The sequence below is a fragment of the Pan paniscus genome, chromosome 11 (genome assembly GCF_029289425.2).
Source record: "Pan paniscus chromosome 11, NHGRI_mPanPan1-v2.0_pri, whole genome shotgun sequence".
Classification (NCBI taxonomy): domain Eukaryota; kingdom Metazoa; phylum Chordata; class Mammalia; order Primates; family Hominidae; genus Pan; species Pan paniscus.
The window spans coordinates 13,991,925-14,010,098 of record NC_073260.2 but is presented as its reverse complement, the minus strand read 5'-3'; the positions used below and the strand labels follow the sequence as shown (position 1 = coordinate 14,010,098).

General features: G+C 42.8%; 1 protein-coding gene across 20 annotated transcripts in view; it reads left to right on the top strand.

Moving 5' to 3' along the window:
- The window catches only part of GAPVD1 (GTPase activating protein and VPS9 domains 1), a 129,609-nt gene extending 111,790 nt beyond the window's left edge, over nucleotides 1-17,819 (top strand). For all 20 annotated transcript variants that reach the window (XM_055117602.1, XM_034929051.2, XM_034929052.2 and 17 more), the window contains 8 exons: nucleotides 1,871-2,000; nucleotides 3,094-3,203; nucleotides 3,512-3,671; nucleotides 7,458-7,645; nucleotides 8,459-8,672; nucleotides 12,230-12,302; nucleotides 13,343-13,540; nucleotides 15,421-17,819. In XM_055117602.1, the coding sequence (XP_054973577.1) occupies nucleotides 1,871-2,000; nucleotides 3,094-3,203; nucleotides 3,512-3,671; nucleotides 7,458-7,645; nucleotides 8,459-8,672; nucleotides 12,230-12,302; nucleotides 13,343-13,540; nucleotides 15,421-15,561 (1,214 nt within the window). In that variant the 3' untranslated portion in view covers nucleotides 15,562-17,819. The remainder of the gene's footprint in view (nucleotides 1-1,870; nucleotides 2,001-3,093; nucleotides 3,204-3,511; nucleotides 3,672-7,457; nucleotides 7,646-8,458; nucleotides 8,673-12,229; nucleotides 12,303-13,342; nucleotides 13,541-15,420) is intronic.
- Nucleotides 17,820-18,174: the final 355 nt, after the last annotated feature.

Below are 18,174 nucleotides of genomic sequence, written 5' to 3'. Positions count from 1 at the left end.
ACCAGCCTGGCCAATGTGGCAAAACCCCATCTCTACCAAAGATACAAAAAATTAGCTGCAAGTGGTGGCAGATGCCTGTAATCCTCAGATGGCTGAGGCATAAGAATTGCTTGATCCCAGGAGGCGGAGGTTGCAGTGAGCTGAGATGACGCTTACTGCACTCCAGTCTGGGCAAAAGAGCAAGACCCTGTCTCAAAAAAAAAAAAAAAACATAAATAGTATACTGCATAAATATGTGTTTATGCTTATATGCACGTAGAGTATCTCCTGGAAGAATCTCCCAACAAACTGGTCACATGAGTTGGCTCTGAGGAAGACTCCTAGGAAGCCTCAGAGGGAGAGTGGGCAGAAAGGAGAACTTCCTGTATTTTTTTATTTTGAATAGTTTCCAAATAGCAGAAGAATTCAAAGAATAATACAATGAAGGTTCATCTACCCTCTATCTAGACTTATCAATTCTTGACATTTTGCCACATTCCGCCATATATAGAGAGTGTGTGTGTGTGTGTGTGTGTATATATATATGTTTTGTTTTTGTTTTTGTTTTTTTGTGAGACAGTCTCACTATGTCACCCAGGCTGGAGTGCAGTGGCACAATCATGGTTTACTGCTGCAGCCTCAACCTTCCCAGGCTAAAGTGATCCTCCCATCTCAGCTTCCTGAGTAGCTGGGACCACAAGCACATTCCACTGTGCCCAGCTAACTTTTGTATATTTTTGTAGAGATGGGGCTTCGCCATGTTGCCCAGGCTGGTCTCTCCCTATATTTTTTCCTGAAGCATTTGAAATTATTTCCGAAGAATAAGGATATTTTCATATATGAACACAATATATTTATTATATATATATATATTTTTTTGTAGAGGTGAGGTCTCGCTATGTTGCCCAGGCTGGTCTTGAAATCCTGAGCTCAAGCGATCTTCCTGCCTCATTCCTGTCCAAAACTTTTTATTCATTTTGATTGTATACATGTATGTGTTGTATTATATGTTCTTTTGTGTGTGTGGTTTTTTTCGAGATGGAGTCTTACTTTGTTGCCCAGGTTGGAGTACAGTGGCGCAATCTTGGCTCACTGCAACCTCCACCTCCCGAGTTTAAGCAACTCTCCTGCCTCGACCTCCCGAGTAGCTGGACCACAGGTGTGTGCCACCATACATGGCTGATTTTTGTATTTTTCATAGAGACAGGGTTTCACCATGTTTGTCAGGCTGGTCTTGAACTCCTGACCTCATGTGATCCACCCACCAAAGCCTCCCAAAGTGCTGGGATTACAGGTGTGAGGCACCGCACCCAGCCGTGTATTCTTGATTAAGACATAAAACCAACTTTGGAAACCACAGATCTGACTTTGTTGCGTGTGTGATTTGGTCCCTTGACTCACTCTTGGGTGTAGCAGGAAGACCTCCAGTAGAGAGAATCAGGAGACCTTAACCCATAGTCAACCTTGGCCATTGGCCAACCAAGGAATTTAGAGCAAGCCATTTTCTGACTGGGCAGGAGTCCATGTCTATAAAATGAGGGTATAAAATGATTTTTGAAGCCTCTTTTAGTTCTCTGGTTCAGTGATTCTAAGATGTTAACTTTATTAAGTTAATGTGAACTTTCATTATTTTGCATTAGTTCATTGTTTTGCATTAGTATTGGGATAAGAAGTAAAACCACTCTCTTCTCAGCAACTAGTCTCTTGATACATAATTGTTGCTATTGATAATTCAGTTAAGTATTTGAAGTTTGTTTTTTTCTTTTTTTTCCAGAGAACTCTTATTGTTAGTCAATGGTAATTTATTCTTGAGTTGCTCTGAATACCTACTCATGCCATAATATTCCAAATGAACCTGGTTATCCATTTCTTGGGGGTGGGTTTTGTTTAGAGGTTATGGGTGATGGTGAAAGTGCACATGATTCTCCCCGTGACGAAGCACTGCAGAACATCTCGGCTGATGATCTCCCAGACTCTGCAAGCCAAGCAGCCCACCCGCAGGATTCAGCTTTCTCTTACAGGTATTTCTTTTATAGGATTTGGGACTTTAGGGTTTGGACTTTTCAGCACCATTGCAGTCACGTCAAGTCAAGTGATGTTTTGAGTCAATAAATGTATAAAGCAGGGAGAGAAAAATGAAATGCTGTTTACTAAGAAGACTTTGTTTCAGTTGTAGATGTTATGTATCAAAGGTGTTAATTCAAGGATTTAAAAAACTCGCTGGGCGTGGTGGCTCACGCCTGTAATCCCAGCACTTTAGGAGGCCGAGACAGGTAGATCGCTGGAGCCCAGGAGTTGGAGACCAGCTTGGGCAACATAGCAAAATCCCATCTCTATAAAAAAGAAAAAGGAAAAAAAAAAAAAGAAGAAAGGGTTTCTTGTCAGGTAGTGAGCTTATTTTGTGGCGTCATCAGCGTTTCTAAAGAGATGTGCCAGAAGGCATTCCAAATCTGGGTGTTGGGGGCTTCTGACTTCCGTGGTCCCTCCCATTCTGCCATAATATGCTTTTCCGATTCTTATAGCACCCGTCATAGAACTCAGTGTATGAAAAAAGGTCAGAAAGGATTTGTTGTTTGATTCTGGTGCTTTAAAGAATGGTCCTTGCCCCGAGCACACCTGGCTCCTTGGGTAATTAGAAAGCCTGTTCTTTTAAGTGGAGTGTCAGTTAAGAATCATCTTCTTTAAAATGTTTGAAACAAAGGCCGGGTGCGGTGGCTCAAGCCTGTAATCCCAGCACTTTGGGAGGCCGAGGCGGGCGGATCACAAGGTCAGGAGATCGAGACCATCCTGGCTAACATGGTGAAACCCCGTCTCTACTAAAAATACAAAAAAATCAGCTGGGCGTGGTGGCGGGCGCCTGTAGTCCCAGCTACTCGGGAGGCCGAGGCAGGAGAATGGCATGAACCCGGGAGGCGGATCTTGCAGTGAGCCGAGATCGCGCCACTACACTCCAGCCTGGGCGAGAGAGCAAGACTCCGTCTCAAAAAAAAACAAACAAACAAAAATGTTTGAAACATTTGAGTCCTAAGGTAACATTAATTTATATAGTAAATATTTGTAAAATGTGACCATATCTGGATAAAGAAATTAATGTATTTTCTACTCATTTTTCAGAGATGCAAAAAAGAAACTGAGGCTTGCTCTTTGCTCTGCGGACTCTGTTGCCTTCCCAGTGCTGACCCATTCAACAAGGAATGGTTTACCAGACCACACAGACCCAGAAGGTAAATTGCTGCAGGATCGTTTAATTTTTCCTATGTTTATGGGTTGCACCATATGAAATTGCCAGTATTCAGCTGTTGAAGCTGTACAGCAATTCCATATGGTTCAACTTAATATGTTTACATTAGTATCACTTAAGGGCACTTTGATTACTGATGATTTATTAAAGTATTTTCTAATTGGGAGTGGCAATACAGCTTAGTTCTAATGATACATGACAAAGCAGAATTGACGTCCCAAATGCTGAATTAGCTTAATTAAGCACATGGAAATTCTCAAGAATAACAGAATTCTTGTATCTTTTATTTAGACAATGAAATAGTATGCTTCTTAAAAGTTCAAATAGCTGAAGCAATTAATTTACAAGATAAGAATCTAATGGCTCAACTTCAAGAAACAATGCGCTGTGTGTGCCGTTTTGATAATAGGACTTGTAGGAAACTGCTGGCTTCGATTGCTGAGGACTACAGGTAATATACCCCACCTGTTCAGCTTTTAAACCTAGTTGTTAGCTGCAAGTGTTTTCTTTTTTATCCTTATTTCAGAAATGAATCTAGGCTTCCTACAAAGTGCTTGGCTATATTTTCCTGGATGTAGATTTCTGTGTTAGTCTGTTCTCACGCTGCTGATAAAGGTATACCCGAGACTAGCCAATTTACCAAAGAAGAGGTTTATTGGACTTACAGTTCCATGTGGCTGGGAGGCCTCACAATCATGGCGGAAGGTGAAAGGCACATCTCACATGGCAGCAGACAAGAGAAGAGAGCTTGTGCAGGGAAACCCCCCTTTTTCAAAACCATCAGATCTTGTGAGACTTATTCACTATCACGAGAACAGCAGAGGAAAGACCTGTCCCCATTGATTCAATTACCTCCCACTGGTAATTGAATTCCCACAACACATGGGAATTCAAGATGAGATTTGGGTGGGGACACAGCCAAACCATATCTTTCTGCCCCTTGCTTCTCCCAACTCATGTTCTCACATTTCAAAACCAATCATGCCTTCCCAACAGTTTCCCAAAGTCTTAACTCATTTTAGCATTAACTCAAAAGTCCACAGTCAAAAGTTTCGTCTGAGACAAGGCAAGTCCTTTCTGCCTATGAACCTGTAAAATCAAAATCAAGTTAGTTACTTCCTAGATACAATGGAGGTGCAGGCATTGGGTAAATACAGCCATTCCAAATGAGAAAAATTGGCAGAAACAAAGGGGCTACAGGCCCCATCCAAGTCTGAAATCCAGCAGGGCAGTCAAATCTTAAAGCTTCAAAATGAACTCCTTTGACTCCGTGGCTCACATCCAGGTCACGCTGATGCAAGAGGTGGGTTCCCATGGTCTTTCTTTTTTTTTTTTCCCTCGAGATGGAATTTCACTCTTGTTGCCCAGGCTGGAGTGCAATGGTGCGATCTTGGCTCACTGCAACCTCTGCCTCCTGGGTTCAAGCAATTCCCCTGCCTCAGCCTCCCAAGTAGCTGGGATTACAGGCATGCGCCACCATGCCTGGCTAATTTTGTATTTTTTAGTAGAGATGGGGTGTCACCATATTAGCCAGGCTGGTCTTGAACTCCTGACCTCAAGTGATCCACCTAACTCAGCCTCCCAAAGTGCTGGGATTACAGGTGTCAGCCACCACACCCAGCCAGGGTTCCCATGGTCTTAGGCAGCTCCGCTCCTGTGGCTTTGCAGGGTATAGCCACTTTTCCGGCTGCTTTCATGGGCTGGTGTGGAGTTGCTGGCTTTTCTAGGTGCATGGTGCAAACTGTCAGTGGATCTGCCATTCTGAATTCTGGAAGACAGTGGCTCTCTTCTCACAGCTCTACTAGGCAGTGCCCCAGTAGGGACTCTTTGTGGGGGCTCCGATCCCACATTTCCTTTCCGCACTGCCCTTGCAGAGGTTCCCCATGAGGACCCTGCCCCTGCGGCAAACTTCTGCCTGGGCATCCAGGCATTTCTATACATCTTTTGAAATCTAGGTGGAGGTTCCCAAACCCCATTCTTGACTTCTGTGCACCCACAGGCTCAACACCTCATGGAAGCTGCCAAGGCTTGGGGCTTGCACTCTCTGAAACCACAGCCTGAGCTCTGTGTTGGCCCCTTTCAGCCATGGCTAGAGCGGCCGGAGGGCAGGGCACCAAGTCCCTAGGCTGCACACAGCATGGGGACCCCGGGCCTGGCCCATGAAACCATTTTTCCTCCTAGGCCTCTGGGCCTGTGATGAGAGGGTCTGCCATGGAGACCTCTGACATGCCCTGGAGACATTTTCCCCATTGTCTTCGGAATTAATATTCAGCTCCTCATTACTTATGCAAATTTCTATAGCCAGCGTGAATTTCTTCTCAGAAAATGGGATTTTGTTTTCTATCGCATTGTCAGGCCACAAAGTTTCTGAACGTTTATGCTCTGTTTCCCTTATAAAACTGTATGCTGGCCAGCACAGTAGCTCATGCCTGTAATCCTAGCACTTTGGGAGGCCAAGGCAGGTGGATCACCCGAGGTCAGGAGTTCAAGACCAGCCTGGCCAACATGGTGAAACCCTGTCTCTACTAAAAATACAAAAAATTAGCTAGGTGTGGTGGTGGGTTCCTGTAATCCTAGCTACTTGGGAGGCTGAGACAGGAGAATCGCTTGAACCTGGAAGCGGAGGTTACAGTGAGCTGAGATCACGCCACTGCACTCCAGGCTGGGCAACAAGAGTGAAACTCTGTCTCAAGAAAAAAAAAAAAAAAATGAATACCTTTAATAGCACCCAAGTCACCTCTTGAATGCTTTGCTGCTTAGAAATTTCTTCTGCCAGATACTCTAAATCATCTTTCTCAAGTTCAAAGTTCCACAAATCTCTAGGGCAAGGGCAAAATGCCACCAGTGTCTTTGCTAAAACATAACAAGGGTCACCTTTGCACCAGTTCCCAACAAGTTCCTCATCTCCACCTCAGCCTGGACCTTATCGTTCATATCACTGTCAGCATTTTCGTCAAAGCCATTCAACAAATCTCTAGGAAGTTCCAAACTTTCCCACATTTTCCTGTTTTCTTCTGAGCCCTCCAAACTGTTCCATCCTCTGTCTGTTACCCAGTTCCAAAGCTGCTTTCACATTTTCGGGTGTCTTTTTAGCAGTACCCCACTCTCGGTACCAATTTACTGTATTTGTCTGTTATTATGCTGCTGATAAAGACATACCTGAGACTGGGCAATTTAACAAAAGAAAGAGGTTTAATTGGACTTAACAGTTCCATGTGGCTGGGGAGGCCTCAAAATTATGGCGGAAGGTGAAAGGCACATTTCACATGGCAGCAGACAAGAGAAGAGAGCTTGTGCAGGGAAATTCCGTTTTTTAAAACAATCAGATCTCTTGAGACTTAGTATCACGAGAACAGCACAGGAAAGACATGCCTCCATGATTCAATTCCCTCCCACAACACATGGAAATTCAAGATGAGATGTGGGTGGGGAATACAGCCAAATCATATCAATTTCTAAGCAACATATTTGGATATTTACTCTGGAAATGTAGTTACAAATGAGCAGTTCCAAATAGAAGAGTGCAATTTACTTCAGCTTTGCACAAAAGCAGGTAAAGAGGTATGCCTATATTTTGAGGCTAGGACAACTAGAATATCATATTTCTTTTTTTAGTGGTGATAGGAAAGCCTACTTTCCTGGACCAGAGAAGCAGATGTAAGTAGCCTTAGGAATTGCTGTGCTTTTTCTGCTGCCAGTCCCCTGCTCATGATTATGGAGAAAAATGTAACTGAGATGCTTAGGTAGTGAGGAGGCTTCAGGGCTTAGGGAATGGGCACTCTAGTGAATGTGACATTTAGACTATAAGCAAGTAATTGGTGGGGGATGTTTGTGACCTAGTGACATATAACCTGTATTTGTTGTTATTGTTGGTCATCTGTAGCTGTCAATTTCCTATTAAGTATGAGGTCCTATAGCTCCAGTATAAAATACACCAAGTATGCAGAGGGGCTTAGTAACATTTAGTGAATTAGGTAACTAAGTCTTCAGCCCCATAGATCCTCCCAAACAAAATGCAAAATGGGTCTGTTCTGCAGCTGGCACCATGATCAGTCTCTACCATGTCTGCAGCCTGACATGCTACTTTGTATATGTGCTACTGAAGAGAGCACAGACATGCTACTTTGTAAAACCAGTCTGTGCAGTAATTTTTCTAAAGAAAAGTTAGGACCCTTATTCTTCAAAGAGAGTATGCACTGAATATATCTGATGTCATGCAAAGTATTTTTCCTTTTAGAAAAAGAGCCCCATATATTGCTTATCTCACTCGTTGTCGACAAGGACTACAGACCACACAGGCTCACCTGGAAAGGCTATTGCAAAGAGTTTTGCGGGACAAAGAAGTGGCCAATCGATACTTTACCACTGTCTGTGTGAGATTACTGCTGGAGAGCAAAGAAAAGAAGATCAGGGAATTCATTCAAGGTAACTCAATACCTTTAGTTAAAGCATCTCTTCACCTGTAATACTGTTGGGAAGATTTAGAAATACTGTTTTGTTTTGCTAGTTTGTTCAAGTATCTGCATGCCTTAAATACCCAATTATTTTATGGAATCTTAATAAATTAAACTTTGATGTCAAACCAATAAATTGCATTTTTCTCCTGGATTGAATATCTGTAGCTTACTTTTTAAATTGGGGACATTGGTAAATTTTTGGATCTATACAAATTTTCTCATTTTTTTAAAAAAGCCAAACATATTTTTCTTAGAAACTTTTGAGACGGAGTCTTGCTCTGTCGCCAGGCTGGAGTACAGTGGCGCGATCTCGGCTCACTGCAACCTCTGTCTCCCTGGTTCAAGGGATTCTCCTGCCTCAGCCTCCCAAGTAGCTGGGATTATAGGCACGCGCCACCACGCCCAGCTAATTTTCATATCTTTAGTAGAGATGGGGTTTCACCATGTTGGCCAGAATGGTCTCAATCTCCTGACCTCGTGATCCGCCCACCTCGGCTTCCCAAAGTGCTGGGATTACAGGTGTGAGCCACTGTGCCTGGCCTAGAAACATATTTTTATAACAAATTCCTTGCACTTAAACTTTCACATATTTCTTACTTTTTCTCCTGATTTAATTATATAGCTACATATTGTCCTAAAATAAACTACACTGAAACACTTTTGGCTTTAAGATCATGGTGTCTGCATAGCTAGTGATTAAAATTATTTCTATGATTTCCTTTTTAAAATTATTTAGATAGTTTTTATTAAACTATTTAAAAATTATTATTTTGCTTTGGAGACTTTCAGAAACTCACTGCAGCTGACGATAAAACTGCTCAGGTAGAAGATTTTCTGCAGTTTCTTTATGGTGCAATGGCCCAGGATGTCATATGGCAAAACGCGAGTGAAGAACAGCTTCAAGATGCACAACTGGCCATTGAGCGAAGCGTGATGAACCGGATTTTCAAGCTCGCCTTCTACCCTAATCAAGATGGGGACATACTTCGCGACCAGTGAGTACTTCTATGTTGAGTGCCTATGTGGAACTACATAGGGATCTACCAGGTAGCCCATATTTTAGGCAAGCTATATGTGTAACTTAGTGTCTGATTGTAAAAGGAAATGCATTGGTTACCATTTTTCACCTGTCAGAGTTACATGATCACAAAGAATAATACCCAGTTTTCAGGGATGTGGGCAGTCAAGCTGGAAGGAGTAGAAATTGGTATAGCCTCTTTGGAAAGCACTGCTGTTTACTCTGCCTTAACTAATCTTCCCTTCCTTCTCGTGATTAAGTCTTACTTATGCTTCAGGTCTTGACTTAAGTATCGTTTCCCTGATGAAGCCTGTCCTGACTAGGTTACATCCTGTTAGGGCTCTCTCAGGCCTCGGTGCCTTTCTTTAGTACTTGCCACAGTTGCCATTTGACATCTGTTTGAGTCATGGTTTCTGAACCCAGCCCTACTAACATTTGGGGCCAGATTGTTGATGATGTGGGAGGCTGTCCTGTGCATTATAGGATCTTTAGGAGCATCCCTGACCTCTACACACATGATGCCAGTAATACCCCACCAATTGTGACAACCAAATGTCTTCAGACATTCCCAAATGTCCCTTGTGGGGGCAAAATTCTCCCCTGTTCTTTTTTTCTTTTTCTTTTCTTTTGAGACAGGGTCTTGCCATGTCACCCAGGCTGGAGTGCAGTGGCATGATCACAGCTCACTGAAGCCTCAACCTCCCAGGCTTATGTGACAAGTGATCCTCCTACCTTGGCCTCCTCCCAAATTGCTGGTACTATAGATGCACACCATGACACCTGCTGATTTTGTTTTTATTTATTTATTTAGACGGAGTGTCACTCTGCTGCCTAGGCTGGAGTGCAGTGGTGTGATCTCAGCTCACTGCAGCCTCTGCCTCCTGGGCTTAAGCGATTCTCCTGCCTCAGCCTCCCAAGCAGCTGAGACTACAGGCATGTGCCACCATGCCCTGCTAATTTTTTTTGTATTTTTAGTAGAGATGGGGTTTCACCATGTTGGCCAGGCTGGTGTCGAACTTCTGACCTCAGATGATCCACTCGTCTTGGCCTCCCAAAGTGCTGAGATGACAGGCATGAGCTGTTGCGCCCAGCCTTGTTTATTTTTTGTAGAGACGAGGTCTTGCTGTGTTGCCGAGGTTGGTCTCAAACTGCTAGACACAAGCGATCCTTCTGCTTCAGCCTCCCAAAGTGCTGGGATAAGAGCTAGGATAACAGGGCATGAGCCACCGTGCCTGGCCTCTCCCCTGTTCTTAATCGCTGGTTTGTGTGATCCTTTGATGAATGTTCTCTCCACACTGCCTTATTCCCTCTGCGAGACCAGGAAATAATGCTTTTATTAACCATTCTAACAGCACCAGGCACAGTGGTTGGCTTCTAATATATGCTCATTATATATTTATTAAGAATGAACAGTTGGTCGGGCGTCATGGCTCACACTTGTAATCGCAGCACTTTGGGAGGCCAAGGCAGGTGGATCACCTGAGGTCAGGAGTTCGAGACCAGCCTGGCCAGCATGGTGAAAACCCATCTCTACTAAAAATACAAAAATTAGCTGGGTGTGGTGGCATGCGTGTATAGTCCCAGCTGCTCAGGAGGCTGAATAGGGAGGATCACTTGAACACAAGAGGCAGAAGTTGCAGTGAGCTGAGATCGCGCCACTGCACTCCAGCCTAGGCAACAGAGTGAGACTCTGTCTAAAAAAAAAGAGAGAGAGAGAATGAACAGTTAAGTATTTGAATACCAGAAAATGCTTGGAATTGTATGGCTTGTGAGTTATATCTCAATAAAGCTGTTTAAAAATATTAATCCTGGCTGGGCGCAGTGGCGTATGCCTGTAATCCCATCACTTTGGGAGGCCGAGGCAGGTGGATCACCTGAGGTTCAGGAGTTGGTGACCAGCCTGGCCAACATGGTGAAACCGTGTCTCTACTAAAAATACAAAAATTAGCCAGGCATGATGGCTCACACCTGTCATGCCAGCTACTTGGGAGACTGAAGCAGGAGGATTGCTTGAACCCAGGAGGCAGAGGTTGCAGAGAGCCAAGATCACACCACTGCACTCCAACCTGGACAACAGAGCGAAGCTCTGTCTTTTAAAAAAAACACACACACACACACACAAAAAACAATTAATCTTGGAAAAAATTAACCTGGAATAGTAATAGCGATTATTTTTGCGTAAAGAGACTAGGGAAGATTTTGCAGTTTTATTTTTCCTCCTCTGTATTTTCTCCTTTTTTTGAGATAGTCTCGCTCTGTCACCCAGGCTGGAGTGCAATGGCGCAATCTTGGCTCACTGCAACCTCCACCTCCCAAGTTCAAGTGGTTCTCCTGCCTCAGCCTCCTGAGTAGCTGGGATTACAGGCACATGGCACCATGCCCAGCTAATTTTTGTATTTTTAGTAGAGATGGGTTTTCACCATGTTGCTCAGGCTGGCCTCGAACTCCTGACCTCAAGTGATCCGCCCACCTTGGCCTCCTGAAGTACTGGGTTTACAGGCATGAGCCACCCCGCCTGGCCTTCTGTATTTTCTTGAGCACTGCTTCATAACCCTGTTTCTGACCTCAACCATGTTAAAGTTGTTACCATGCTTCTTAACAGTGACAGTGGCTTACTGTGCCTGACTCCCAGGGGTCCGTGTAATAGGATCCTCGGGGTGTGGGTTATGTTTGTATGAAATATTTTTCATGGAGATTTTCAGATGTTGCATAGATATTTGAGAGAATTCACTTTCCTGTGAAATGGGTTAGGATCCTTCCAATCTGCCTTCCTCATTTGTTTATGGTCTCACAGTGTTTGGCCCACCCCAGACTTCTGTGCTTAATATGCCAGATGGGGCCTGTTTTCTCTCCAGAGCACTAGTTTTTGCCTTTAGGCATAGGATAAGGAATGGGGACATTCAAACCATATAGACTACAAACAGCAACTTTGAAGGAGATTATTTTTCCCCACCCTCCATGGCATTTCTGTGGGGTTTATAGAGGGTGGAAAGCCAAAAGAGGAATTGGAAGGAACACGAGCAGCCAGGAAGCTGGGTTCAGCCCGTTACTGACACCTGTGTAGCTTAGGCAAGCCTTTTCCCTTTTTAAGCCTACTTCTCTTCATCTACAAAGTGAAAGATTGGGTGAATGGTGGAGGCCCTTCTCCATGTAATTAATATCTTTGGTTTCTGGCTTTTGATCCTTCTACTTCCTCTCAACTTTTTCCACCCCTCTCCTTTTCCTCTACCTTACAAAATAATGTGTCCAAGCAGCTCCTACCAAGGGCTCCTCTCCTTTCTCCCTTGCAGTGCTGTCTGGTCCAGAGAGGAAAGACTCCCTCCCCTCCCTGCATCCCCTTGGCTCACTCAGCATTTCTGAGCAGATTGGAAAGAATACTTATCTAAGAGGCTCAACTCTAACTGTAATCCATATCTAGCTGTAATCCATATCTAGTCAACATGTTTCACGTGTTTTGTAAAAGTCAATGATGACTGTTTGTGTACCGTATTTTCTGAAATGAATATTTACATGTGTATTTTGGGGAGTTTTCAGGGTTCTTCATGAACATATCCAGAGATTGTCTAAAGTAGTGACTGCAAATCACAGAGCTCTTCAGATACCAGAGGTAATACAGGTTTATATAGCATGGGTAATGTTAACTAAATGCTGCGTGTTATTATACCATATAATGTTACCACGTTTTCAAGGAACTGAAATGTGATAAAATATAAAACATCATTTTCACTCTATGTAATTCAGTCTAACTGCGAAGTTCCTGAAGATGCTTTCAGGGATTAAAATTCCCTGGTATGAAATAGTAGAAAGCCAGTTGTGAGGAGCCCTTCCTTGATGCCACTTCTCAAGCCAGCCCTGCTCTCAGGGGCAGTACCTCTCCATCAGTGCTTTTATAGTCAGGTTTCTACAGAAAAGTTTTGAAGAAGTGGGAGGCTGATAGCACTCCAAAGAGTGAGATATGCTGTCTCAGGAGAGGTCATTGAGTCTGCATGTGATCTCAGATTACCTTTTAGTCATTGATGTTAGCATTTTTACCTGTCCTACATCTCTTAGAAAATAAGAAAACATGAAAATTTCAGGTATTTGAGCTTTCTGGTTGTTTTTGTTACAACCCCCACTAATGAGACATGAATTAGCATAAAATTTTAAATTGTCTTTGGTTTTTTGAATCTGTTATTTCTGGAATTACTGCAACAATGGTACATATTTTTAAATTAACCTCTTTTATCACATGTGATAAATCTAGTTCCTGTGTAGAGCCAGTTTAAGCTAGTTTTAAGGAAAAGTCCTCTTTTAGTAGTTTGTACTTCTGGAATCAGCTACTAAATGTAGAGAAGTTCCATTCTAGCTATTTAAGAAAGAGAATGGTTTGAAATTTTGTGAATTCTAGCTTCTGTGCTGTTGAATGCCCTTTTTCTATTAATGGATATCTGGTTTGCTGTATTTTAAAATTCAGAGCAACTTATTTAAAAGTTTTAAAGTTACGCTTCAATCTTTAGTGAAGGGGAAAGGGGCCTGCAATATGGTTTTACCAAAGAGAGGAAAAAGCAACCACATTATCCTCTGCCTCCCAACACGGAGGTTGCAGTAGTCACTGCGCGGGGTTGCCACTGGATTCAGAATCTGTATATTGTCTATGGTCTCACTTAGGTTTATCTTCGAGAAGCACCATGGCCATCTGCACAATCAGAAATCAGGACAATAAGTGCTTATAAAACCCCCCGGGACAAAGTGCAGTGCATCCTGAGAATGTGCTCTACGATTATGAACCTCCTGAGCCTGGCCAATGAGGACTCTGTCCCTGGAGCGGATGACTTTGTTCCTGTGTTGGTGTTTGTGTTGATAAAGGTGGGCCCCTTACTACTATCAGTTAAGGAGTTATGTGGCATTCTGAGCAGGTGGCACAGGGCTTCACACAACCGTAGATATCTTGGCTCTTTTCCAAGTCACAAGCTCTGGGTTACTCAGAAAGAAAGTGCCTAATGTCAAGATTTGTTCTTTTGAGACAGAATCTCACTCTGTCACCCAGGCTGGAGTGCAGTAGTGTGATCTCAGCCCACTGCAACCTCCATCTCCTGGGTTCAAGCAATTCTCATGCCTCAGCCACCCAAATAGCTGGGATTACAGGCGTGCGTCACCATGCCCAGCGAATTTTTTTTCATTTTTGCTAGAGACAGGGTTTCGCCATGTTGGCCAAGCTGGTCTCGTGGTCTCCAGCTGGCCTCAAGTGATTCGCCGGCCTCAGCCTCCTGAAGTGTTGGGATTATAGACGTGAGCCACCGCGCCCAGCCAAGATTTGTTCTTACCTTAGGATTTTCGAAAGAAAGGATGGGAGTACTAGATTCCTAGATGAACATTTTCAGCTAAAAAGCAGTGCCTAGGTTGGGCGCGGTGGCTCACGCTTGTAATCCCAGCACTTTAGGAGGCCGAGGAGGGTGGATCACGAGGTCAGGAATTCAAGACCAGCTTGGCCAAGATGGTGAAACCCCATCTCTACTAAAAATACAAAAATTACAGGCTCCTGTAATCGCAGCTACTTGGAAGGTTGAGGCAGGAGAATCACTTGAACCTGGGCAGCAGAGCTTGTAGTGAGCCGAGATCACACTGCTGCCCTCCAGCCTGGGCAACAGAGTGAGACTCCATCTCAAAAAAAAAAAAAAGCAGTGCCTGAAGTTCTTAGTTGGGGCTCAGTATATAATTATTGGATGAATGGATGAGGGCAGGTTCTTTATATTATACTTTTACCATCTTCTTTAATATGGAATTCCTTGCAGTACTTGTCATATAGGCTACCAAACTTACCAATCTCCTTCCTCTTTTAGCTTCTTATTTTGTAATTGTAGTATAAAAGTACTGACATCTCTAGTTCTTGTTGACTTTAAAATTAAAGTTTCATCATTTAAATGGTTTATTTTGAACATTTTGAGGGTGACCATGTAGTTTGGGTGCACACAGCCACTAAGTGATCGTATCACTTGTGTGTTGCTGTCAGCTCAGCCCAGCTGTTGCTGTCTAAAGTGTGTGTGACATATGTCTTACTATTTCTTAGTGTTGTGATATTTCTACAACCTGAACACTTAGCTTGGAGGGAGAAACCCATGGGGTTGGTCGTCACAGCTCCTCCTGTTGGCCATCGCTCTTCTGGCTTCCACACGTGATAAATCTAGTTCCTGTGTAGAGCCAGTTTAAGCTAGTTTTAAGGAAAAGGCCCTAGCTCTTCCTCTTAACCATTTAACAGCCTGTGCCCTTTCTCACCACATGAAAAAGGTAAAAAAATTCAGGAGATGTCCTCTGTTACCTCTGGCAACAGAGGGCATGTCATCTTTTTTAGTTTTTTCTTTCTCAGCTTATTCTCCCTGGACTTACCAGATATAACTCAGTTTGCTTACAGCATTTATTTTGTTATCTAACATTCTGAAATCCTGGGATGTTGAGTAAGACCACAGAGATTAGTTCAGCCTTCTTAGAAACCAGTGAGGTTAAGGACTTGCAAGGATAGAAACCTCTAGATAGATTAGCTGAGATTAGAACCTGGGTTGCCTTTCCAGCATATTATTGCTACTCCTGGAAACTAGGGTTCACAGATTACTTCCAAAAAATAACTTTGGGGTTGTTTTCAAAAGGATTGGTATGTCTTTCATAGAAGAACATTCGAAGAACACTTACATGATTTTGGCAGAGCTATGACATCTGAGTAATTGACTCTTCTTTATTTTTCACTTCTCTAGGCAAATCCACCCTGTTTGCTGTCTACTGTGCAGTATATCAGTAGCTTTTATGCTAGCTGTCTGTCTGGAGAGGAGTCCTATTGGTGGATGCAGTTCACAGCAGCAGTAGAATTCATTAAAACCATCGATGACCGAAAGTGACCAAGACCAAGGCCCACCAAGGCAGCAGACTGTTAATCAGACAAACAGATCTCTGAGAAGGTGCATCAGCTGCTTTGAAGGCTGAAGATTGTTTTGTATGATACTGCACAGCATCAGGCATTTTAAAGCAGATCTTTACTAAACAGGTTAATGAGCTAACAAGCAGGTTCTCTCGTCTTTGGGCTCTTTCCTTTCTGAGTTGCATATTCTATTTTCTTGTCCCCAAGTAGAGACTAGTACTACAAAAAGGGACCACATTTTTCAAGTATTTCTAAGTATAAAAAACAAAACAAAAATCTCTTAGGAAATTTCTAGACCTCCATTCTTGGATTCCCTTTCTTTCCTTTTATTTTAAAAAAGAACAGTACCCCTCTTTTAAGATGGTGTCTTACATTAATGAGCATCTAATGGAAAGAAGGTATGAGTTGCACTGAGGATTAGAATAGTGGTGCGTTAGTGGCATTATCTATAAATACACTCACCTAAATTGAAAGCTAAGAAGGAAATGTAAATATAATATATATTTATATTTGATGTAATATGGACATCTGCAGATTCTAATAAACAAGGACTATTGCTGATAGTAGGCTGTGACATACTGTCTTGTGAAATGGTTTCCTTGACAAAATTTAAGCTGAGCTTAAAAGCAAAAAACAAAAAGTACACAGAAATATTTATTAAAATGTAATACAGTTTATTGAACTTTCTAGGTATGGAGTTTGATGGACAGGGCTGCCTTTAATGAGTGTGAAAGTCACTAAGTCACTTAGACATCTCACCGTGGAAGTTTGTGAACCTGCATTAGGAGATAGACTGATTACCATACATGACGTAAAAAGGAACAGTGGATAGCTCATACTTTATGGTGGTTCTTCTCCTCCGAAATAATATACTGCAGAAATCCCAGACAGAGCTCCTTACAAACCTTTAATTGTAATATATTTTTGATGATTATTCACATTGAATGCACAGACCAAGAATTCAGTGAATGTCATTTTTTAAAAAACTAATTTGTATTGTCTGCTCTAGTGATACAAGTTTTACTAGTGATAAACTATTTTAATCAACCATACTATTCTTATGGAAAAAAATATCTATTTTGGCAGGTTTCTGTGCCTTTATTTCCCTCTTCTGAAAAAAAGTCTGTGTTTTCATAGTTTGGTTTGCATTGTATATCAATAATTAATCAGGAATGGGTTTTGGTGCCTGAAAAATTGGCCATGGAGGCACACCAAAGCTTCAAGCACAAGTCTTGTACGTGGGCCATCACTGTCTGGTTTCACTTCGTGTGTTTCCTAAACACATTTAGCTGCTTTTATAACAAACTCAGCCCCATACTTGAGTCCCTTGTTGTTGGGAGCATTTCCAGGCATCTTTTAAGGGAACTGTGACAAACAGCCTCGGGCAGATGAATACGGAGGCTCTCTGTTGTCTGTCTCTGAGATCTTTGTGTCTGGGAATGCCTAAAGATTTTATTTTTTTTTCTTTGTTTTTATTTTATTTTATTTTTTTGAGACAGAGTCTCACCCTGTTGCCCAGGCTGGAGTGCAATGGTGCGATCTTGGCTCACTGCAACCTCCACCTCCCAGTTCAAGTGATTCCCCTGCCTCAGCCTCCCGAGTAGCTAGGACTACAGGCGCATGTCACCAAGCCCGGCTAATTTTTGTAGTTTTAGTAGAAACGGGGTTTCACCATGTTGGCCAGGATGATCCTCAATCTCCTGACCTCGTGATCCACCCGCCTTGGCCTCCCAAAGTGCGGGATTACAAGCGTGAGCCACCCTGCCCAGCCAGAAACTAGATTTTCTTTATGCCTCCACCCCTTCTTATTCATTTACTTTACAATACCAAAATAACAAATTGCATAGGAGTGTGGGATGTGGTTTCTGCCTTCTAGAGAGAGATCAGAATTAAACTAGTACTATGAAATGTCCTTTTGAATGTTAGGTCAAGAAATCCATGTACAGAGTCGTGCGCTTCATTGGCTGTAACTGTCAAACTTGCCTTGTATTAGAAGTTAAATCCCATCGTAAATACATCACGAGGCCAGCTGTGTGATTTCTGAGACCTAGATGAGAGTCCATTTACTTCAGCCTTTGATTCAGTAAATGTTAAGCAGCAGAAGACTTCGAATGGTTGAAATTCATTGTTACAGGATTTAACTCGTAAACCAATGAGAGATTTTTTTTTTCTCTGCAATGGTTGCTAAATCTATTCCATGTTAACACTGTGGAAATAAATATGAAGATGTGGACATTGCATCGGGGCTCTTTTCTGTGGAAGAGAAGGTGGTGGGATTGGGGTGAAGGGCTACACTGGAGGCAGGAGATAGGGCTGTGCTGTGTTGGAGCTGGGGCTGAGGGTAGACCCCCAAGAGATTTGGCATCTGTGACACCTGTGAAATGGGTTCGGGTGCTCATGACTCCGTAGCTGGCGGAGGAGCACAGCACAGCTGTTGCAGGGGCAGCTAAGGTTTCCTCTGAAAATCTGTCAGGAGCAAGGACTACTTTGGCATTAACCATCACTGTTTGATTTCTTGACAGGTATGTGAGATGGGGAGTGATTTGATTTTTTTTTTTTTTTTTTTTTTTTAGAAAAGAGGAATAGTTGTTCC